At 34.2% G+C, this 25,548-nt stretch overlaps 1 protein-coding gene across 3 annotated transcripts in view; it reads left to right on the top strand.

Annotated features, from left to right (window-relative positions):
- LOC133190317 (serine/arginine repetitive matrix protein 1-like) overlaps window positions 1-25,548 on the top strand; it is a 44,566-nt gene that overhangs the window by 5,926 nt on the left and 13,092 nt on the right. Inside the window, exons 4-5 of one of the 3 annotated variants that reach the window (XM_061325863.1) lie at window positions 214-273; window positions 1,215-1,379. The exons of 1 other annotated variant lie outside the window; for it this stretch is intronic. In XM_061325863.1, coding sequence (XP_061181847.1) covers window positions 214-273; window positions 1,215-1,379 — 225 coding nt within the window. The remainder of the gene's footprint in view (window positions 1-213; window positions 274-1,214; window positions 1,380-25,548) is intronic. One more of the 3 variants, XM_061325864.1, reaches the window with a different exon arrangement.

Genomic DNA, 25,548 nt, shown 5'->3' with positions numbered 1-25,548 from the left:
CATTCACCAGTTTAATGCTCAACTATTTTTTTTCTATTTACTTTTTAGGGTGAAAATGGGTTTAACAAAGTGGTGGCTGCTGTATTTTTATATCCATGCTAAATTCGATTATCTCTGATCTTTGTACACTATTGAATGTTTTGGCTGAGATAAAATAGTCACGAAGAGCTTTAAGTTCTCAGCACTTGACTGAGTTCGATATATCATTTGCAGAAAAAGGTCTAGAAGACCACATCCAAAACTTCGCGATTTTCTTCACTCAAACCCTCCAGGGTAAGATTTTGTAGAGCTTTACACAAAGCTACGCTACAAAGATCCGTGTGTTGCATGATAGTGCTGCTGTTTTTGTTGAATCTCACTTCCTTCTAGGTTGAGTTTATCCTTGTAATTAAATGTTTTCTTGGTAATATAACATTGAAGACGTAGCTCAAACGTTTAAAGCAGTAGAATATTTTTACAGAGAGAATATGGAGAAGGCCAGTGGTGATACTAAATCCAATTCTTCAAGCTCTCTTTCAAAAGCAAGCGATTCTCTGGCCCGGTATGGTTAATCTCTTGCACAGAATATCAATATTTAGCCATTGATGACCGTGATGCATTAGTCCACATAGTTTTAGAATATATAGAATTAATAATATCTTTTCATTATAGGCGCATGCGTGAAGCAAGAAGCATGATACCTCGCACACATTGTTTGCAAAAAATGTATATCATCACAATGTCACTTTTTCAGAGAAAGAACAAAACAAAAATACACTAGTCATAAAACTAGAACGCCCAGGTCTAGCAGCACCAGCTCAGTAGCTTGGTCAGATCGGTAAGCGAGGGGTTCTCGTGAAGTGGGTGTGAACAATGCATGATGATTGGTTGACCTGCATGCTAATAATTAACAAAGTTAGATGACTTTAATGAAAGAAGTCTATGTTTCTCTGCACAAAGTTTCGTTTTTTTTCTGGACTGGTTTGTCGTAGGCTGTGTTCACTGCATGGTAGTTCACTAAATATGATGAGGATTGTTTTGTTTTGTTCATCAGATATGTTCAACTTAGTAATGTTGTCTTCAAGAGTTTTATAGTATTTTATCAAGTTACATGTACTTGGTTATGTCTAAATTCAGATAATATTTTTCAACATAATTCAGCTGAGTTAATGAGATATATTTTTGTTCAACGGTTGATTCCGAACAAACTATGAAAAATTAATGCTATCTCACAGAGACCAGAATAAACCAGCCGATACAATAACCAAGGATTCTGAAGAAGAAACGAAGAATGAGCAAAGGCGGGATTCAGATTCAAGTGGGTCGAGTCGTTTTGCTAGTTCGACAAGTTCTACTAGTTCAAGTACTAGTTCTACCGCTAGTTACACAAATAAGAAAGGGTAAGATTGGTGGTCGTATGGTCTTTGGTTGTGGTACATGTTGCATGTGCCTGCATGATTTCTTCAGTAACTGTTGTTGAGTTCCGAGGAATACAGGAATAGATGAATGTATGTCTGAAGAAGAGTTTCTGCACGTGCAAAGCAAGTCGGGAGAAATAATGCAATAAAAAGTCGGTATGTTGGAAATTCATTCAAAGTCCAGCTCCCTGATAACAAAATATCAGCTTTCGCTATTTTTGCAGAAAACGTAAGATTCCTAGACAGTTGTGTAATGTTTGTCCTCAGTTCATTGCAGGGATATGTGGTGTTGCATGTTTATGTTTCAAGCTTTAGCTTAAATTATCGCAAACAGTTTTGGGAGAGGCGCGTACTGAATGTGGTTATTAGGAAACATAATCACACGTGATTCTCTGTGTATGAGAGATAAACTAATTTAAAAAAAAATTATACGATTGTGTACTCGTGTTTTGTCTGTTTGGTGTGGGTTTTGAAAAGATTTTGTTGTTTTATTTTATAGAATGTGTTATGTAGACACTTAAATGATGCTTCATCTTAAAAAAAATTTTTTGCAGATCATTCTTTGTTCTAATCAACTCCACACTAATGTTTTTTGGCCTGGATCATATTTTTTAAATTCAAGATCAATGCTATGGGTGATATGAAAAGAAATCTTGGCTTCTACCATCAAAGTGAATGAAAGTTGACAAAAGACAGTTTTTTATGATAAAAAAGTAGACTTATACAAATATTATTCTCAAAATTACTTATTTCCAATATTGCAAAGTCTTTACTGAAAGTTTCCATTATATTCCATGCAGTTTATGTTTTTATTTTGATGTTTTTATCTGATCACATAATTATGCAGTTGAAATCTGTGTAAATGTAATGATTAATTTTGGCGATAAAGGAATACAGAATGTAGTTGTACAATAGGAAAATGAATAAACTTGCAATGCTTTAACGACTATTTCAAAAATAAAAATTATTTGGGAAATGCGCTGAGAATCAACAATGTCTAAAAATGTTTAAAAACCTTTCAATAGTAAAGCCGATGTAAGAATTTTATGACTATCTGTTGAGGTAACTTGTGAATTGTTGGCTAATGCAGACATAGGCTGACACTCTTGAGGGCCAATGCAGACTTTGAATGACTCAAAATTCAATGCAGGCATTGTCCGACTACCCCAGGAGCCAATGCAGGCATTGCCTGACTCTCTCAAGAGCCAATGCAGGCTTTTCCTGACGCTTTCTAGAGCCAATACCTGCATTGAGAGACCATGAAGTTAGGTAATGTATGCATTGATACGTCATGGAGTCGACAATGCCTGCATGGAGAGACACCATTATTCACCAAAGTTTGCATTCATACCTCGTAGTCATGATATCCCTGCATAATACTCTTGAGAAATTGTAGATAAATAAAATGTTAATCTCCTGCATCCGCATACAGTTGTGTATTATATTATATAGCACTGAAAAAATGCAGATTAAAAGATTGAAAATGGAAAATTATTTTCAGAAAGAACCCCCCAATCTGGAATTTTAGTATTATCCTTTTCCCAATTTATCTTAAATCTGTTCTTATCTGACTTGTGGAATTATATTATTTCAGTTTTGCATTTCTTGACAGTTTTTTTTTTAAAGTTAAAAATAAGTCATCAGTAGTCCGACTCTGAAAAGACGATATTTGAACAAAATGAAATATGGAGATAACGAACAGTAATTAAGCTCAAAAGTCCATCGAAACAATACAATTCGGGAGCAGAGCAAATTTCATTTCATTTCATTTCATTTCATTTTATTCACTCACACCAACATCAGTGGTACATGAGGTACAATAAATTAGTCGTCATAATTGTGACAAAAATAATAAATATAATTATGATACAATAGCATAAATGAGGGGCATATACATATGTACATAGTATAGCAATAAACATACAATGAAAGAAGAAAAGAAGAAAAAAAAATGGTATGATAACATTTAAATTATGGAGGACAGACGGTGTCGTTTATTTTAGATATAAATATACAAAGGTTTTTTAAAGTTTTTAAGTTTGTCGTTGACATAATTTCAGAAAACTTAAGTGTATTCGGCGTTTTACAAAATCTGGGATGTAAAAGATTCTTTCTGATGCTGTTCAATGTTTTACATTCTAGGATGAAATGATATTCGTCTGCTATTTGCCCTGTATTACACAATTTACAAACTCTTTCATCCAGTGGAATATTTAACCATCTACCAGTTTCAATTGGGAGGTGGTGGTTTGAAGTTCTAAATTTTATTAGTATTTTTTGGAGTTTACTAGGTAAAATACTTAGATATTTTTCAAATCCAAAATCACTCTTAAAAATTTTGTAAATTTGACCTTTTGATGAATTATTTATATCACTATGCCATTTTTGAATAAATTGGTCGCTTAATCTTTGCTTCACTGCTGCAAGTACCCAATTCCTGTCAATGGGACTTTGTTCATACCAAATGTTGGAGAACCCACAAGAGGTTAAAATTTTATAAATGAAATCTACCCATAGGTTTTTTGGACCTCCTTGAAAATATTGAGAACATAGATATTTATACAAAACACAAACTATTTTGTTTTCTAAAGAATTCGGGGTAAGTAATTTTAACCAGTAGGAGATCATTCTTGTATAAATATTAATATACAATGGGAATCGCCCAGTCTCCCCATACACCATATACGAGGGCGTACTACTCTTTAAATGGAAAATATGTTTTAAAAATTTTAAATGTACACGTTCAATGATGTCGAGATTTTCATAACCCCAAATTTCACAGCCATAAGTCAAAATTGGAACAACAACTTTATCAAAAAGATCTAACTGACATTCAATTGGTAAGTTAAATTGTCTTATCTTCCTTATAACACCATACATTGCTTTCTGTGCTTGTTCACATAAATGTTTTTTGGCCTTACAAAATGAACCTGAGCGTGAATATATTATCCCAAGATACTTGAATTCTTTTACATTTTCAATTGCATTATTATTATAATAAAATACCTTTTTTGACATTGGTCCTTTAGAAAACACTAGAATTTCTGTCTTACTAACATTAACATTAAGTTTCCATTGTGAACAATACAAATAAAAATCATCCAAAGCCTTTTGCAGATCTACGTCTGTTTCAGCCAAGATAACAGTATCGTCTGCATATAACAAAATGAAAAGCTTAAGATACACATATAATTCTTCTTCAATAGCGTCAGTTATGCTTTGTAAACCAATAATATTTCTGTCCGAGAGAAACTCTTCCAGGTCATTAATATATAAGGAAAATAAAAAAGGCGATAGATTTTCACCTTGGCGAACACCAACATTACAGTTAAAATAATCTGTGATTGTGCCATTCAGATTTATCATAGATTTAATTCCTATATACATATTTTTGATGTAGTTAAAACATTTTCCACTAACCCCACTCTTAAATAGCTTATGCCACAATCCAGATCTCCAAACCGTATCAAAGGCTTGTTTAAAGTCAATGAAAGCGCAGAAAAGTTTTTTCTTTCTTTGAAAAAAAATCTGACATAAAAACTGTAAGGTAACTATATGATCTAAAGTTGAGTACCCTTTTCTAAACCCTGTTTGACTCTCATTAATTAAATTTACTTCTTCAGCAAATGTTTCCAAACGTGTGCATAAAATACTTGTAAATAATTTTCCTAAGCAGCTCAATAATGTTATGGGTCGATAATTTTCTGGTTGTGTTGGATCACCTTTATTTTTATAAATAGGTTTAACAATGCCAATTAACCATTCATCCGGGACGGTACCTGAATCAAATATTAAATTGAACAGTTTTCTATATACGGGTAAAAATACAGTAATTGTTGAAGTAATATGTTCATTAAACACTTTGTCAAAACCACATGCTTTGTTATTTTTAAGCTTTTTGACACTGTTCAGTATTTCTTCATCACTGATAGCACAGTTTAGGATATCAACTGAAAAATCATTTGAAAAATTCGCTACATCTTCCTGTTCATCTAAGTTATCAGGAACAACATTACAATTTTTATCTTCATTCATATCTTTCAAAAAATTATACATGTCATTTATATCAACAGCACATTTCTTATTTTTATCGGATGCATTCAAAATTTTCCAATAATCTTTGGGATTTGTAGAATGCAAATCTTTGAGTTTTTTGGCAATATTCTTTCTATTATTTTTTATGCTCTCATCCATTGTTTTCTTATATATTTTACTCATAGCATTCAAATTACGCTTGTTTTCGGTCGATTTATTTCGATTATACATACGTTTAGCGAGATGAAACTTTTTTCTAGCGTTTCTACAGTCCCGATTAAACCATTGCTTATTACAACTAGTAGACTAATTGTTCTCGAACAATTAGAGGTCTTTCCACCTTCTTTAAATTTCATATATTTTTCATATTTAACTCTCTATTGTTTATTTTTATACAAAAGAAACAAGAAATGGCTTGAGAGATGGAAAAAATGAAATTTAAAAAAAATTTTTAATGACCTTGACCTTTGATCTTGAACAATTATTTAAGTTCATAAGTCAAGGGTCACATTGCACTTGACCCCATGCTTCTACGACTTTTAGTTTCAAAGTCATAAGGTTGAATAGTAAGAGCAAAGATGTTAAAGGGCAATAACTCATATAAGGGGTCATCGGATCCTTTCGCACTGAATAGATTGAAGTTGTGTTTAAAGGCCCTGAAGACATTAGTGAAGGTTTCGTGTCTCTGCGGTTTACGGTTTCGGAGTAGTAGCGATAACAAGGTTTTCAATGAAAGGGGCAATAACTTTTAAAAGGGTAAATCTTATGGGACAAGTATGAAATCTTTGAAATAGTTTGAAGAGTACATATTAAAGATGCAAAGAGATTTAGTATATAATGAAAGACAAAAGAGATATAAAAAGAGCTTAATTTCTCAAATTTTGAATGACCTTGACCTTTGACCTTTACAAAAATTTCAAGGTCTGAGGTCAAAGAATCTAATGCAGTTGGTTCCATGTCTCTACGACTTATCGTTTTGAAAAATTTTCATTATTTGTAAACTTCAAAAACTTTCAGGGGCAATAACTCATTGAAGGGGTCGACAAATCATTTCGCAATGAATAGATTGAAAAGTCCTCTCAAGTAGTCAAAGACATTGGTGAAGGTTCTGTATCTCTACGATTTACGGTTTCGAAGGAGTAGCGATAACAAGCTATTCTTGCAAAAGGGGCAATAACTTTGTAAGAGGTAATAGGTCAAACACGTTGGGTCGTTTTTCGGAATAACTTTTAATATCCAGTATCATGAACAATAAAGTTTTTCGATAAGTCTTGTGGTTTCAAAAGTCCGGGAAGAAAAAGAATAATAATAATAACTAGGAGACTAATTGTTCTCGAACAATTAGAGGTCTTTCCACCTTCTTTAAATTTCTTTAATTTTTATATTTTACTCTCTAAAGTAAATTTTTATACAAAAAGAATCCATAAATGGCTTGAAAGATAGAAAAAATGAAAAAATTTAAAAATTTGAAATGACCTTGACCTTTGACCTTAAAAAATATTCAAGGTCAAAGGTCAAGGGTCACATTGCACTTGACCCCATACTTCTACGACTTTTAGTTTCAAAGATTTAATAGTAAGTGCAAAGACGTTAAAGGGCAATAACTCATATAAGGGGTCATCGGATACTTTCGCACTAAATAGATTGAAGTTGTGTCTAAAGACCCTGAAGACATTAGTGAAGGTTTTGTGTCTCTACAGTTTACGGTTTCGGAGGAGTAGCGATAACAAGTTTTTCAGTAAAAGGGGCAATAACTTTTAAAGGGGTAAATTTCCGGGGACTAGTATGAAATCTTTGAAATAGTTTTAAGAGGACATATTAATGATGCAAAGATATTTAATATATATTGAAAGACAAAAGAGATATAAAAAGAGCCTAATTTCTCATATTTTCAATGACCTTGACCTTTGACCTTTGCATATATTTTAAGGTCAAAGGTCAATGAATCTTATGCAGTTGGTCCCATGTCTCTACGACTTATCGTTTTGAAAATTTTTAATTATTCGTAAACATCAAAAACTTTCAGGGGCAATAACTCATAAAAGGGGTGGACGAATACTTTCGCAATGAAAGGATTGAAGAGTCCCCTCAATAAGTCGAAGACATTGATGAAGGTTTCGTACCTCTACGGTTTACGGTTTCGAAGGAGTAGCGATAACAAGGTTTTTCGTACAAGGGGCAAGAACTCTGAAAGGGGTCATAGGTCATACTCGTTGGGTAGTTTTTCGAAATAACTTTTGATGTCGAGTATCATGAACTATAAAACTTTTTGATAAGTCTTTCGGTTCAAAAGGCGGTAGCGGAAAAATAATAATAATAATAATAACTAGAAGACTAATTGTTCAAAGAACAATTAGAGGCCTTTCCACCTTTTTAAGTGTTTCCGTGTCACTTGGGTTGAGAAAAAGTAGAAAAATGCCCAAAATTAAAAAAAAAAAAAAAAAAAAAAAAAAATTGCTCCTCCAGCAGGGATCGAACCCAAAACCCTTGGATTGAAAGGCAGGTGCGCTAACCATTAGGCCACGCACTCCGATAACAATAGTATGTTAAAATGTTTAGGACTATAGAATAATTGCAAGCGTATTTTTAGAATCGGTAGGGGAAGAAAGAAGTTCCGTAAAAGGAAATAGTTCCTGAATTTGCAAGCAGTATACAAAATAATAAGGGACGGGCTGCGTGAGAAAACGTTAACACTGTTCCCTAATGAAAATGTATTCATGGACTGTAGCCTGATTCATCGATATTGTGAGCATGCTGATTTTTTTGTGAATAGCTTCCTTGTAAGCTTAAAAGATCGGGTTCGGATTTGAACATTTCTGACTGAATATCCTGAAATAAATATGAAACATTTAAATAAGCATTTCTTTGGGTTAAATTAAATATGTGTAGCCCAAATTAAATTCCCAACATGCATTTTTAGAAGGGAAAGACGACAATGAAAGCGAGAATTGTTTTTAATATACCGAAAATCGCTAATTCTGGAAACTGATTAATTCTAAATAAAAATCAAATAAATTCCAAATGTAAAAGAAAGAGAGAATGCTGGGTATTAAAATGTTGTATCATATCAGGAGAATTAAATGCTACTAACGACATCTGAAGAAATAGCCGATAAAAGGTTTAGATCATTTCTTCGTTCACCTGCACTTAAATTTCAAACACAACAGAACTTGTAGTTTTTGCCGTGAAACTTCAAGACTTTTATAAAATTATAGGACTCACCGTAAAACTCTCCAGAAAGTTTTTCTGAGGTCTATACTACATTTGTACCAAATCTGGTGTCGATCCGAGGTCTGGTTTGGATTCTAGAGTAATATTCTACGTTGTTGTTGATGTGATTTTTTTTTTTTTTTTTAAGAGGGGGGGGGGGATGAATTATTTATTTTATGCCTCTTTTAAACTAAGAATTGTAACTACTTCCATATCCTTAAGCCTGATTGTGACCTTTGGGTCAAGGTCAAAGGTCAAGGTCAAAGGTCAAGGTCATTTAAAAAAAAAAAAAAAAAAAACACACAAACAAACCCAGAAATCTTTACTTTCTATGTTTTTACCTGATACTGGAGCTGAATGCATGTCCTTACTTTTCCATTTGACCCAAGGTCAAAGGTCAAGGTCAAAGTTCAAGGTCACTTGGTTTATTGCTATATTGTACACATATATAAGGAATTTCTTATGTTTTTAAATGACCTTGACCTTTGACCTTGACCTATATTTCAAGGTCAAAGGTCAAATATGCCGATGTAGTTGGTCCCATGTCTCTAGAATACACCGTTTTAAAAAAAAAGTTCATTAAATGTAAGCAGCAAAAACTTTCAGGGACAGTAACTCATGAAAGGGGCCGAAGAACCCTTTCGCACTGTATAGATTGAAGAGAGTACTAAATGAGTCGAAGACACTGATGAAGGTTTGGAATGTCTACGGTTTACGGTTTCGGAGGAGTAGCGATAACAAGGTTTTATTGCGAAAGGGATGACAACTTTTGAATGGGTCAAGCTTGGGGGACAAGAATGAAATTTTTATAATACTTTTAGAAGGACATATTAAATATGCAAAGATATGTAGTATATGTTGAAAGACAAAAGAGCTATAAAAAGAGCTTATTTTCTTATATTTTGAATGACCTTGACCTTTGACCTTGACCTTAAGTTCAAGGTCTAAGGTCAAAGAATCTTATGCAGTTGGTCCCATGTCTTTACGACTTGTCGTTTAGAAAAGTTTTTCATTATTCGTAAACATGAGAAACGTCCAGGGGCAATAACTCATAAAAGGGGTCGACGAATTCTTTCGCAGTGAAACCTTGAAGCGAGTACTCAGTTAGTCGAAGACATTGGTTAAGGTTTCGTACCTCTGCGGTTTATGATTTCGAAGGAGTAGCGATAACAAGGTTTTTCGTTTAAAGGGCAAGAACTCCGAAAGGGGTCATAGGTCATACTCGTTGGGTAGTTTTTCGAAATAACTTTTGATGTCGAGTATCATGAACTATAAAGTTCTTCAAAAAGTCTTTCGGTTCAAAAGGCGGTAACGGAAAAATAATAATAATAATAATAAACATAAGCATTTCAATAGGTCTTTCCACAGAAAGGTGGAAAGACCTAATAAAACACTAGGAGACTAATTGTTCAAAGAACAATTAGAGGCCTTTCCACCTTTTTAAGTGTTTCCGTGTCACTTGGGTTGAGAAAAAGTAGAAAAATGCCCAAAATTAAAAAAAAAAAAAAAAAAAAAAAAAAAATTGCTCCTCCAGCAGGGATCGAACCCAAAACCCTTGGATTGAAAGGCAGGTGCGCTAACCATTAGGCCACGCACTCCGATAACAATAGTATGTTAAAATGTTTAGGACTATAGAATAATTGCAAGCGTATTTTTAGAATCGGTAGGGGAAGAAAGAAGTTCCGTAAAAGGAAATAGTTCCTGAATTTGCAAGCAGTATACAAAATAATAAGGGACGGGCTGCGTGAGAAAACGTTAACACTGTTCCCTAATGAAAATGTATTCATGGACTGTAGCCTGATTCATCGATATTGTGAGCATGCTGATTTTTTTGTGAATAGCTTCCTTGTAAGCTTAAAAGATCGGGTTCGGATTTGAACATTTCTGACTGAATATCCTGAAATAAATATGAAACATTTAAATAAGCATTTCTTTGGGTTAAATTAAATATGTGTAGCCCAAATTAAATTCCCAACATGCATTTTTAGAAGGGAAAGACGACAATGAAAGCGAGAATTGTTTTTAATATACCGAAAATCGCTAATTCTGGAAACTGATTAATTCTAAATAAAAATCAAATAAATTCCAAATGTAAAAGAAAGAGAGAATGCTGGGTATTAAAATGTTGTATCATATCAGGAGAATTAAATGCTACTAACGACATCTGAAGAAATAGCCGATAAAAGGTTTAGATCATTTCTTCGTTCACCTGCACTTAAATTTCAAACACAACAGAACTTGTAGTTTTTGCCGTGAAACTTCAAGACTTTTATAAAATTATAGGACTCACCGTAAAACTCTCCAGAAAGTTTTTCTGAGGTCTATACTACATTTGTACCAAATCTGGTGTCGATCCGAGGTCTGGTTTGGATTCTAGAGTAATATTCTACGTTGTTGTTGATGTGATTTTTTTTTTTTTTTTTAAGAGGGGGGGGGGGATGAATTATTTATTTTATGCCTCTTTTAAACTAAGAATTGTAACTACTTCCATATCCTTAAGCCTGATTGTGACCTTTGGGTCAAGGTCAAAGGTCAAGGTCAAAGGTCAAGGTCATTTAAAAAAAAAAAAAAAAAAAAACACACAAACAAACCCAGAAATCTTTACTTTCTATGTTTTTACCTGATACTGGAGCTGAATGCATGTCCTTACTTTTCCATTTGACCCAAGGTCAAAGGTCAAGGTCAAAGTTCAAGGTCACTTGGTTTATTGCTATATTGTACACATATATAAGGAATTTCTTATGTTTTTAAATGACCTTGACCTTTGACCTTGACCTATATTTCAAGGTCAAAGGTCAAATATGCCGATGTAGTTGGTCCCATGTCTCTAGAATACACCGTTTTAAAAAAAAAGTTCATTAAATGTAAGCAGCAAAAACTTTCAGGGACAGTAACTCATGAAAGGGGCCGAAGAACCCTTTCGCACTGTATAGATTGAAGAGAGTACTAAATGAGTCGAAGACACTGATGAAGGTTTGGAATGTCTACGGTTTACGGTTTCGGAGGAGTAGCGATAACAAGGTTTTATTGCGAAAGGGATGACAACTTTTGAATGGGTCAAGCTTGGGGGACAAGAATGAAATTTTTATAATACTTTTAGAAGGACATATTAAATATGCAAAGATATGTAGTATATGTTGAAAGACAAAAGAGCTATAAAAAGAGCTTATTTTCTTATATTTTGAATGACCTTGACCTTTGACCTTGACCTTAAGTTCAAGGTCTAAGGTCAAAGAATCTTATGCAGTTGGTCCCATGTCTTTACGACTTGTCGTTTAGAAAAGTTTTTCATTATTCGTAAACATGAGAAACGTCCAGGGGCAATAACTCATAAAAGGGGTCGACGAATTCTTTCGCAGTGAAACCTTGAAGCGAGTACTCAGTTAGTCGAAGACATTGGTTAAGGTTTCGTACCTCTGCGGTTTATGATTTCGAAGGAGTAGCGATAACAAGGTTTTTCGTTTAAAGGGCAAGAACTCCGAAAGGGGTCATAGGTCATACTCGTTGGGTAGTTTTTCGAAATAACTTTTGATGTCGAGTATCATGAACTATAAAGTTCTTCAAAAAGTCTTTCGGTTCAAAAGGCGGTAACGGAAAAATAATAATAATAATAATAAACATAAGCATTTCAATAGGTCTTTCCACAGAAAGGTGGAAAGACCTAATAAAACACTAGGAGACTAATTGTTCAAAGAACAATTAGAGGCCTTTCCACCTTTTTAAGTGTTTCCGTGTCACTTGGGTTGAGAAAAAGTAGAAAAATGCCCAAAATTAAAAAAAAAAAAAAAAAAAAAAAAAAAATTGCTCCTCCAGCAGGGATCGAACCCAAAACCCTTGGATTGAAAGGCAGGTGCGCTAACCATTAGGCCACGCACTCCGATAACAATAGTATGTTAAAATGTTTAGGACTATAGAATAATTGCAAGCGTATTTTTAGAATCGGTAGGGGAAGAAAGAAGTTCCGTAAAAGGAAATAGTTCCTGAATTTGCAAGCAGTATACAAAATAATAAGGGACGGGCTGCGTGAGAAAACGTTAACACTGTTCCCTAATGAAAATGTATTCATGGACTGTAGCCTGATTCATCGATATTGTGAGCATGCTGATTTTTTTGTGAATAGCTTCCTTGTAAGCTTAAAAGATCGGGTTCGGATTTGAACATTTCTGACTGAATATCCTGAAATAAATATGAAACATTTAAATAAGCATTTCTTTGGGTTAAATTAAATATGTGTAGCCCAAATTAAATTCCCAACATGCATTTTTAGAAGGGAAAGACGACAATGAAAGCGAGAATTGTTTTTAATATACCGAAAATCGCTAATTCTGGAAACTGATTAATTCTAAATAAAAATCAAATAAATTCCAAATGTAAAAGAAAGAGAGAATGCTGGGTATTAAAATGTTGTATCATATCAGGAGAATTAAATGCTACTAACGACATCTGAAGAAATAGCCGATAAAAGGTTTAGATCATTTCTTCGTTCACCTGCACTTAAATTTCAAACACAACAGAACTTGTAGTTTTTGCCGTGAAACTTCAAGACTTTTATAAAATTATAGGACTCACCGTAAAACTCTCCAGAAAGTTTTTCTGAGGTCTATACTACATTTGTACCAAATCTGGTGTCGATCCGAGGTCTGGTTTGGATTCTAGAGTAATATTCTACGTTGTTGTTGATGTGATTTTTTTTTTTTTTTTTAAGAGGGGGGGGGGGATGAATTATTTATTTTATGCCTCTTTTAAACTAAGAATTGTAACTACTTCCATATCCTTAAGCCTGATTGTGACCTTTGGGTCAAGGTCAAAGGTCAAGGTCAAAGGTCAAGGTCATTTAAAAAAAAAAAAAAAAAAAAACACACAAACAAACCCAGAAATCTTTACTTTCTATGTTTTTACCTGATACTGGAGCTGAATGCATGTCCTTACTTTTCCATTTGACCCAAGGTCAAAGGTCAAGGTCAAAGTTCAAGGTCACTTGGTTTATTGCTATATTGTACACATATATAAGGAATTTCTTATGTTTTTAAATGACCTTGACCTTTGACCTTGACCTATATTTCAAGGTCAAAGGTCAAATATGCCGATGTAGTTGGTCCCATGTCTCTAGAATACACCGTTTTAAAAAAAAAGTTCATTAAATGTAAGCAGCAAAAACTTTCAGGGACAGTAACTCATGAAAGGGGCCGAAGAACCCTTTCGCACTGTATAGATTGAAGAGAGTACTAAATGAGTCGAAGACACTGATGAAGGTTTGGAATGTCTACGGTTTACGGTTTCGGAGGAGTAGCGATAACAAGGTTTTATTGCGAAAGGGATGACAACTTTTGAATGGGTCAAGCTTGGGGGACAAGAATGAAATTTTTATAATACTTTTAGAAGGACATATTAAATATGCAAAGATATGTAGTATATGTTGAAAGACAAAAGAGCTATAAAAAGAGCTTATTTTCTTATATTTTGAATGACCTTGACCTTTGACCTTGACCTTAAGTTCAAGGTCTAAGGTCAAAGAATCTTATGCAGTTGGTCCCATGTCTTTACGACTTGTCGTTTAGAAAAGTTTTTCATTATTCGTAAACATGAGAAACGTCCAGGGGCAATAACTCATAAAAGGGGTCGACGAATTCTTTCGCAGTGAAACCTTGAAGCGAGTACTCAGTTAGTCGAAGACATTGGTTAAGGTTTCGTACCTCTGCGGTTTATGATTTCGAAGGAGTAGCGATAACAAGGTTTTTCGTTTAAAGGGCAAGAACTCCGAAAGGGGTCATAGGTCATACTCGTTGGGTAGTTTTTCGAAATAACTTTTGATGTCGAGTATCATGAACTATAAAGTTCTTCAAAAAGTCTTTCGGTTCAAAAGGCGGTAACGGAAAAATAATAATAATAATAATAAACATAAGCATTTCAATAGGTCTTTCCACAGAAAGGTGGAAAGACCTAATAAAACACTAGGAGACTAATTGTTCAAAGAACAATTAGAGGCCTTTCCACCTTTTTAAGTGTTTCCGTGTCACTTGGGTTGAGAAAAAGTAGAAAAATGCCCAAAATTAAAAAAAAAAAAAAAAAAAAAAAAAAAATTGCTCCTCCAGCAGGGATCGAACCCAAAACCCTTGGATTGAAAGGCAGGTGCGCTAACCATTAGGCCACGCACTCCGATAACAATAGTATGTTAAAATGTTTAGGACTATAGAATAATTGCAAGCGTATTTTTAGAATCGGTAGGGGAAGAAAGAAGTTCCGTAAAAGGAAATAGTTCCTGAATTTGCAAGCAGTATACAAAATAATAAGGGACGGGCTGCGTGAGAAAACGTTAACACTGTTCCCTAATGAAAATGTATTCATGGACTGTAGCCTGATTCATCGATATTGTGAGCATGCTGATTTTTTTGTGAATAGCTTCCTTGTAAGCTTAAAAGATCGGGTTCGGATTTGAACATTTCTGACTGAATATCCTGAAATAAATATGAAACATTTAAATAAGCATTTCTTTGGGTTAAATTAAATATGTGTAGCCCAAATTAAATTCCCAACATGCATTTTTAGAAGGGAAAGACGACAATGAAAGCGAGAATTGTTTTTAATATACCGAAAATCGCTAATTCTGGAAACTGATTAATTCTAAATAAAAATCAAATAAATTCCAAATGTAAAAGAAAGAGAGAATGCTGGGTATTAAAATGTTGTATCATATCAGGAGAATTAAATGCTACTAACGACATCTGAAGAAATAGCCGATAAAAGGTTTAGATCATTTCTTCGTTCACCTGCACTTAAATTTCAAACACAACAGAACTTGTAGTTTTTGCCGTGAAACTTCAAGACTTTTATAAAATTATAGGACTCACCGTAAAACTCTCCAGAAAGTTTTTCTGAGGTCTATACTACATTTGTACCAAATCTGGTGTCGATCCGAGGTCTGGTTTGGATTCTAGAGTAATATTCTACGTTGTTGTTGATGTGATTTTTTTTTTTTTTTTTAAGAGGGGGGGGGGGATGAATTATTTATTTTATGCCTCTTTTAAACTAAGAATTGTAACTACTTCCATATCCTTAAGCCTGATTGTGACCTTTGGGTCAAGGTCAAAGGTCAAGGTCAAAGGTCAAGGTCATTTAAAAAAAAAAAAAAAAAAAAACACACAAACAAACCCAGAAATCTTTACTTTCTATGTTTTTACCTGATACTGGAGCTGAATGCATGTCCTTACTTTTCCATTTGACCCAAGGTCAAAGGTCAAGGTCAAAGTTCAAGGTCACTTGGTTTATTGCTATATTGTACACATATATAAGGAATTTCTTATGTTTTTAAATGACCTTGACCTTTGACCTTGACCTATATTTCAAGGTCAAAGGTCAAATATGCCGATGTAGTTGGTCCCATGTCTCTAGAATACACCGTTTTAAAAAAAAAGTTCATTAAATGTAAGCAGCAAAAACTTTCAGGGACAGTAACTCATGAAAGGGGCCGAAGAACCCTTTCGCACTGTATAGATTGAAGAGAGTACTAAATGAGTCGAAGACACTGATGAAGGTTTGGAATGTCTACGGTTTACGGTTTCGGAGGAGTAGCGATAACAAGGTTTTATTGCGAAAGGGATGACAACTTTTGAATGGGTCAAGCTTGGGGGACAAGAATGAAATTTTTATAATACTTTTAGAAGGACATATTAAATATGCAAAGATATGTAGTATATGTTGAAAGACAAAAGAGCTATAAAAAGAGCTTATTTTCTTATATTTTGAATGACCTTGACCTTTGACCTTGACCTTAAGTTCAAGGTCTAAGGTCAAAGAATCTTATGCAGTTGGTCCCATGTCTTTACGACTTGTCGTTTAGAAAAGTTTTTCATTATTCGTAAACATGAGAAACGTCCAGGGGCAATAACTCATAAAAGGGGTCGACGAATTCTTTCGCAGTGAAACCTTGAAGCGAGTACTCAGTTAGTCGAAGACATTGGTTAAGGTTTCGTACCTCTGCGGTTTATGATTTCGAAGGAGTAGCGATAACAAGGTTTTTCGTTTAAAGGGCAAGAACTCCGAAAGGGGTCATAGGTCATACTCGTTGGGTAGTTTTTCGAAATAACTTTTGATGTCGAGTATCATGAACTATAAAGTTCTTCAAAAAGTCTTTCGGTTCAAAAGGCGGTAACGGAAAAATAATAATAATAATAATAAACATAAGCATTTCAATAGGTCTTTCCACAGAAAGGTGGAAAGACCTAATAAAACACTAGGAGACTAATTGTTCAAAGAACAATTAGAGGCCTTTCCACCTTTTTAAGTGTTTCCGTGTCACTTGGGTTGAGAAAAAGTAGAAAAATGCCCAAAATTAAAAAAAAAAAAAAAAAAAAAAAAAAAATTGCTCCTCCAGCAGGGATCGAACCCAAAACCCTTGGATTGAAAGGCAGGTGCGCTAACCATTAGGCCACGCACTCCGATAACAATAGTATGTTAAAATGTTTAGGACTATAGAATAATTGCAAGCGTATTTTTAGAATCGGTAGGGGAAGAAAGAAGTTCCGTAAAAGGAAATAGTTCCTGAATTTGCAAGCAGTATACAAAATAATAAGGGACGGGCTGCGTGAGAAAACGTTAACACTGTTCCCTAATGAAAATGTATTCATGGACTGTAGCCTGATTCATCGATATTGTGAGCATGCTGATTTTTTTGTGAATAGCTTCCTTGTAAGCTTAAAAGATCGGGTTCGGATTTGAACATTTCTGACTGAATATCCTGAAATAAATATGAAACATTTAAATAAGCATTTCTTTGGGTTAAATTAAATATGTGTAGCCCAAATTAAATTCCCAACATGCATTTTTAGAAGGGAAAGACGACAATGAAAGCGAGAATTGTTTTTAATATACCGAAAATCGCTAATTCTGGAAACTGATTAATTCTAAATAAAAATCAAATAAATTCCAAATGTAAAAGAAAGAGAGAATGCTGGGTATTAAAATGTTGTATCATATCAGGAGAATTAAATGCTACTAACGACATCTGAAGAAATAGCCGATAAAAGGTTTAGATCATTTCTTCGTTCACCTGCACTTAAATTTCAAACACAACAGAACTTGTAGTTTTTGCCGTGAAACTTCAAGACTTTTATAAAATTATAGGACTCACCGTAAAACTCTCCAGAAAGTTTTTCTGAGGTCTATACTACATTTGTACCAAATCTGGTGTCGATCCGAGGTCTGGTTTGGATTCTAGAGTAATATTCTACGTTGTTGTTGATGTGATTTTTTTTTTTTTTTTTAAGAGGGGGGGGGGGATGAATTATTTATTTTATGCCTCTTTTAAACTAAGAATTGTAACTACTTCCATATCCTTAAGCCTGATTGTGACCTTTGGGTCAAGGTCAAAGGTCAAGGTCAAAGGTCAAGGTCATTTAAAAAAAAAAAAAAAAAAAAACACACAAACAAACCCAGAAATCTTTACTTTCTATGTTTTTACCTGATACTGGAGCTGAATGCATGTCCTTACTTTTCCATTTGACCCAAGGTCAAAGGTCAAGGTCAAAGTTCAAGGTCACTTGGTTTATTGCTATATTGTACACATATATAAGGAATTTCTTATGTTTTTAAATGACCTTGACCTTTGACCTTGACCTATATTTCAAGGTCAAAGGTCAAATATGCCGATGTAGTTGGTCCCATGTCTCTAGAATACACCGTTTTAAAAAAAAAGTTCATTAAATGTAAGCAGCAAAAACTTTCAGGGACAGTAACTCATGAAAGGGGCCGAAGAACCCTTTCGCACTGTATAGATTGAAGAGAGTACTAAATGAGTCGAAGACACTGATGAAGGTTTGGAATGTCTACGGTTTACGGTTTCGGAGGAGTAGCGATAACAAGGTTTTATTGCGAAAGGGATGACAACTTTTGAATGGGTCAAGCTTGGGGGACAAGAATGAAATTTTTATAATACTTTTAGAAGGACATATTAAATATGCAAAGATATGTAGTATATGTTGAAAGACAAAAGAGCTATAAAAAGAGCTTATTTTCTTATATTTTGAATGACCTTGACCTTTGACCTTGACCTTAAGTTCAAGGTCTAAGGTCAAAGAATCTTATGCAGTTGGTCCCATGTCTTTACGACTTGTCGTTTAGAAAAGTTTTTCATTATTCGTAAACATGAGAAACGTCCAGGGGCAATAACTCATAAAAGGGGTCGACGAATTCTTTCGCAGTGAAACCTTGAAGCGAGTACTCAGTTAGTCGAAGACATTGGTTAAGGTTTCGTACCTCTGCGGTTTATGATTTCGAAGGAGTAGCGATAACAAGGTTTTTCGTTTAAAGGGCAAGAACTCCGAAAGGGGTCATAGGTCATACTCGTTGGGTAGTTTTTCGAAATAACTTTTGATGTCGAGTATCATGAACTATAAAGTTCTTCAAAAAGTCTTTCGGTTCAAAAGGCGGTAACGGAAAAATAATAATAATAATAATAAACATAAGCATTTCAATAGGTCTTTCCACAGAAAGGTGGAAAGACCTAATAAAACACTAGGAGACTAATTGTTCAAAGAACAATTAGAGGCCTTTCCACCTTTTTAAGTGTTTCCGTGTCACTTGGGTTGAGAAAAAGTAGAAAAATGCCCAAAATTAAAAAAAAAAAAAAAAAAAAAAAAAAAATTGCTCCTCCAGCAGGGATCGAACCCAAAACCCTTGGATTGAAAGGCAGGTGCGCTAACCATTAGGCCACGCACTCCGATAACAATAGTATGTTAAAATGTTTAGGACTATAGAATAATTGCAAGCGTATTTTTAGAATCGGTAGGGGAAGAAAGAAGTTCCGTAAAAGGAAATAGTTCCTGAATTTGCAAGCAGTATACAAAATAATAAGGGACGGGCTGCGTGAGAAAACGTTAACACTGTTCCCTAATGAAAATGTATTCATGGACTGTAGCCTGATTCATCGATATTGTGAGCATGCTGATTTTTTTGTGAATAGCTTCCTTGTAAGCTTAAAAGATCGGGTTCGGATTTGAACATTTCTGACTGAATATCCTGAAATAAATATGAAACATTTAAATAAGCATTTCTTTGGGTTAAATTAAATATGTGTAGCCCAAATTAAATTCCCAACATGCATTTTTAGAAGGGAAAGACGACAATGAAAGCGAGAATTGTTTTTAATATACCGAAAATCGCTAATTCTGGAAACTGATTAATTCTAAATAAAAATCAAATAAATTCCAAATGTAAAAGAAAGAGAGAATGCTGGGTATTAAAATGTTGTATCATATCAGGAGAATTAAATGCTACTAACGACATCTGAAGAAATAGCCGATAAAAGGTTTAGATCATTTCTTCGTTCACCTGCACTTAAATTTCAAACACAACAGAACTTGTAGTTTTTGCCGTGAAACTTCAAGACTTTTATAAAATTATAGGACTCACCGTAAAACTCTCCAGAAAGTTTTTCTGAGGTCTATACTACATTTGTACCAAATCTGGTGTCGATCCGAGGTCTGGTTTGGATTCTAGAGTAATATTCTACGTTGTTGTTGATGTGATTTTTTTTTTTTTTTTTAAGAGGGGGGGGGGGATGAATTATTTATTTTATGCCTCTTTTAAACTAAGAATTGTAACTACTTCCATATCCTTAAGCCTGATTGTGACCTTTGGGTCAAGGTCAAAGGTCAAGGTCAAAGGTCAAGGTCATTTAAAAAAAAAAAAAAAAAAAAACACACAAACAAACCCAGAAATCTTTACTTTCTATGTTTTTACCTGATACTGGAGCTGAATGCATGTCCTTACTTTTCCATTTGACCCAAGGTCAAAGGTCAAGGTCAAAGTTCAAGGTCACTTGGTTTATTGCTATATTGTACACATATATAAGGAATTTCTTATGTTTTTAAATGACCTTGACCTTTGACCTTGACCTATATTTCAAGGTCAAAGGTCAAATATGCCGATGTAGTTGGTCCCATGTCTCTAGAATACACCGTTTTAAAAAAAAAGTTCATTAAATGTAAGCAGCAAAAACTTTCAGGGACAGTAACTCATGAAAGGGGCCGAAGAACCCTTTCGCACTGTATAGATTGAAGAGAGTACTAAATGAGTCGAAGACACTGATGAAGGTTTGGAATGTCTACGGTTTACGGTTTCGGAGGAGTAGCGATAACAAGGTTTTATTGCGAAAGGGATGACAACTTTTGAATGGGTCAAGCTTGGGGGACAAGAATGAAATTTTTATAATACTTTTAGAAGGACATATTAAATATGCAAAGATATGTAGTATATGTTGAAAGACAAAAGAGCTATAAAAAGAGCTTATTTTCTTATATTTTGAATGACCTTGACCTTTGACCTTGACCTTAAGTTCAAGGTCTAAGGTCAAAGAATCTTATGCAGTTGGTCCCATGTCTTTACGACTTGTCGTTTAGAAAAGTTTTTCATTATTCGTAAACATGAGAAACGTCCAGGGGCAATAACTCATAAAAGGGGTCGACGAATTCTTTCGCAGTGAAACCTTGAAGCGAGTACTCAGTTAGTCGAAGACATTGGTTAAGGTTTCGTACCTCTGCGGTTTATGATTTCGAAGGAGTAGCGATAACAAGGTTTTTCGTTTAAAGGGCAAGAACTCCGAAAGGGGTCATAGGTCATACTCGTTGGGTAGTTTTTCGAAATAACTTTTGATGTCGAGTATCATGAACTATAAAGTTCTTCAAAAAGTCTTTCGGTTCAAAAGGCGGTAACGGAAAAATAATAATAATAACTAGGAGACTAATTGTTCAGAGAACAATTAGAGGCCTTTCCACCTTTTTAAGTGTTTCCGTGTCATTTGGGTTGAAAAAAAGAAGAAAAATGCAAAAAATGCAAAAAAAAAAAAAAAAAAAAAAAAAAAAAAAAAAAAAAAAAATTGCTCCTCCAGCAGGGATCGAACCCAAAACCCTTGGATTGAAAGGCAGGTGCGCTAACCATTAGGCCATGCATTCCGATGAAGATGGAGGTAGTAAATATATTGTTTAGGAATAAATAGGAATCTAAAAGCACGTGGCGATTTGTTTGTTATGGAATGTAGTAATCAGTATTAGATAGTTTTGAGAAACACGATTGGTGTATAATACGAATGCAGATTTTCGGTTTAAAAAAATTATTTGAGTTGGTGTATAATTTGAATCCATTGAGTTAATCATTTAGAGCCTATGATGCATTAGTACTGCAGTGCCGTGACTTTGTTTACAAATATATGAAAATATCGGATCGGGTTCGGATATGACTGAATATCCTGAAATACTAGGTAAGATTGAAATAAGCATCTCTGTGTGGACTGAATTAAATGTAAGTAGCATAAATTAAAATCTCAGATATGCATTTTAGATAGAAAAAGGTGTCAATGAGAGCGTGAAAATTTATTTGCTCTGAAAAATCGCTGTTTTCGACATTCATTCGATTAATATTAATTCTAAATAAAATTGAAATAAATTCCACATACTAAATAAATCAAGAATGCTTGGTATTAAAATATCATATCATATCAAGAGAATCGACTGCTATTCATAACAACTGAAGAAATAACCGATAAAAGCTTCAATTCATTTTTATGTTCATCGGCACCTAAATTTCAAATACGAGAAAAAATGTAGTGTTTGCCGTTAACATTCATAATTTCTATATACTTCAGAGATTCGGCGTAAAACTTTCAGGAAAGTTTCTTTCAGGTCTGTTCTGCAGTTCCCCCGAAATTTTATGTCGATCCAAGGTGTTGTACGAGTTTTTGAGAAATATTCTACGTTGCTATTGGTTTGATTTTTTTTTTTTTTTTTTTTTTTTTTTTTTTTTTTTTTTTTGAGAAGAGGAGTAATTTAATTACTGATTCTGACCTTTTGGTCAAAGGCCAAGGTCATCAAAGTTCAAGGTCAAAGGTCAAGGTCAAAGTTCAAGGTCAAGGTCATTTAGTTGATTGTTACATTTTTACATACATATAAGGAATTTCTTATGGTTTTAAATGACCTTGACCTTTGACCTTGACCTACATTTCAAGGTCAAAGGTCAAACATGCCCATGCAGTTGGTCCCATGTCTCTAGGATAGACCCTTTGAAAAAAAGCTCATTAAATGTAAACAGCGAAAACTTTCAGGGACATTAACTCATACAAGGGGCCGAAGTATCCTTTCGCACTACATAGATTGAAGAGTGTACTAAATGAGTCGAAGACACTGATGAAGGTTTGGAATCTCTACGGTTTACGGTTTCGGAGGAGTAGCGATAACAAGGTTTTATTGCGAAAGGGGTGACAACTTTTGAATGGGTCAAGCTTGGGGGACAAGAATGAAATCCTTAAAATAGTTTTAGAAGGACATATTATAGATGCAAAGGTATTCAGTATATGTCGAAAGACAAAAGAGATATTTAAAAAGCTAATTTTCTCATATTTTGAATGACCTTGACCTTTGACCTCTATATAAATTTCAAGGTCAAATGTCAAAGAATTTAATGCAGTTGGTCCCATGTCTTTACGACTTGTCGTTTTGAAAAATATTTCATTATTCGTAAACATCGAAAACTCTCAGGGGCGATAACTTAATAAAGGGCTCCACAAATCATTTCGCAATGAAAGATTGAAAAGTCCTCTCAAGTAGTCGAAAACATTGGTAACGGTTTCGTACCTCTGGGGTTTAAGGTTTCGAAGGAGTAGCGATAACAAGGTTTTTCGTTCAAAGGGCAAGAACTCCGAAAGGGGTCGTAGGTCATACTCGTTGGGTAGTTTTTCGAAATAACTTTTGATGTCGAGTATCATGAACTATAAAGTTCTTCGAAAAGTCTTTCGGTTCAAAAGGCGGTAACGGAAAAATAATAATAATAATAATAAACATAAGCATTTCAATAGGTCTTTCCACAGAAAGGTGGAAAGACCTAATAATAAACATAAGCATTTCAATAGGTCTTTCCACAGAAAGGTGGAAAGACCTAATAAAACACTAGGAGACTAATTGTTCAAAGAACAATTAGAGGCCTTTCCACCTTTTTAAGTGTTTCCGTGTCACTTGGGTTGAGAAAAAGTAGAAAAATGCCCAAAATTAAAAAAAAAAAAAAAAAAAAAAAAAAAATTGCTCCTCCAGCAGGGATCGAACCCAAAACCCTTGGATTGAAAGGCAGGTGCGCTAACCATTAGGCCACGCACTCCGATAACAATAGTATGTTAAAATGTTTAGGACTATAGAATAATTGCAAGCGTATTTTTAGAATCGGTAGGGGAAGAAAGAAGTTCCGTAAAAGGAAATAGTTCCTGAATTTGCAAGCAGTATACAAAATAATAAGGGACGGGCTGCGTGAGAAAACGTTAACACTGTTCCCTAATGAAAATGTATTCATGGACTGTAGCCTGATTCATCGATATTGTGAGCATGCTGATTTTTTTGTGAATAGCTTCCTTGTAAGCTTAAAAGATCGGGTTCGGATTTGAACATTTCTGACTGAATATCCTGAAATAAATATGAAACATTTAAATAAGCATTTCTTTGGGTTAAATTAAATATGTGTAGCCCAAATTAAATTCCCAACATGCATTTTTAGAAGGGAAAGACGACAATGAAAGCGAGAATTGTTTTTAATATACCGAAAATCGCTAATTCTGGAAACTGATTAATTCTAAATAAAAATCAAATAAATTCCAAATGTAAAAGAAAGAGAGAATGCTGGGTATTAAAATGTTGTATCATATCAGGAGAATTAAATGCTACTAACGACATCTGAAGAAATAGCCGATAAAAGGTTTAGATCATTTCTTCGTTCACCTGCACTTAAATTTCAAACACAACAGAACTTGTAGTTTTTGCCGTGAAACTTCAAGACTTTTATAAAATTATAGGACTCACCGTAAAACTCTCCAGAAAGTTTTTCTGAGGTCTATACTACATTTGTACCAAATCTGGTGTCGATCCGAGGTCTGGTTTGGATTCTAGAGTAATATTCTACGTTGTTGTTGATGTGATTTTTTTTTTTTTTTTTAAGAGGGGGGGGGGATGAATTATTTATTTTATGCCTCTTTTAAACTAAGAATTGTAACTACTTCCATATCCTTAAGCCTGATTGTGACCTTTGGGTCAAGGTCAAAGGTCAAGGTCAAAGGTCAAGGTCATTTAAAAAAAAAAAAAAAAAAAACACACAAACAAACCCAGAAATCTTTACTTTCTATGTTTTTACCTGATACTGGAGCTGAATGCATGTCCTTACTTTTCCATTTGACCCAAGGTCAAAGGTCAAGGTCAAAGTTCAAGGTCACTTGGTTTATTGCTATATTGTACACATATATAAGGAATTTCTTATGTTTTTAAATGACCTTGACCTTTGACCTTGACCTATATTTCAAGGTCAAAGGTCAAATATGCCGATGTAGTTGGTCCCATGTCTCTAGAATACACCGTTTTAAAAAAAAAGTTCATTAAATGTAAGCAGCAAAAACTTTCAGGGACAGTAACTCATGAAAGGGGCCGAAGAACCCTTTCGCACTGTATAGATTGAAGAGAGTACTAAATGAGTCGAAGACACTGATGAAGGTTTGGAATGTCTACGGTTTACGGTTTCGGAGGAGTAGCGATAACAAGGTTTTATTGCGAAAGGGATGACAACTTTTGAATGGGTCAAGCTTGGGGGACAAGAATGAAATTTTTATAATACTTTTAGAAGGACATATTAAATATGCAAAGATATGTAGTATATGTTGAAAGACAAAAGAGCTATAAAAAGAGCTTATTTTCTTATATTTTGAATGACCTTGACCTTTGACCTTGACCTTAAGTTCAAGGTCTAAGGTCAAAGAATCTTATGCAGTTGGTCCCATGTCTTTACGACTTGTCGTTTAGAAAAGTTTTTCATTATTCGTAAACATGAGAAACGTCCAGGGGCAATAACTCATAAAAGGGGTCGACGAATTCTTTCGCAGTGAAACCTT

The sequence above is a fragment of the Saccostrea echinata genome, unplaced genomic scaffold (assembly GCF_033153115.1).
Source record: "Saccostrea echinata isolate AGI-Se365-2 ecotype Australia unplaced genomic scaffold, CSIRO_AGI_Sech_v1 ptg000022l, whole genome shotgun sequence".
Taxonomy (NCBI): Eukaryota; Metazoa; Mollusca; class Bivalvia; order Ostreida; family Ostreidae; genus Saccostrea; species Saccostrea echinata.
This window is presented reverse-complemented; position numbering and strand designations above follow the sequence as displayed.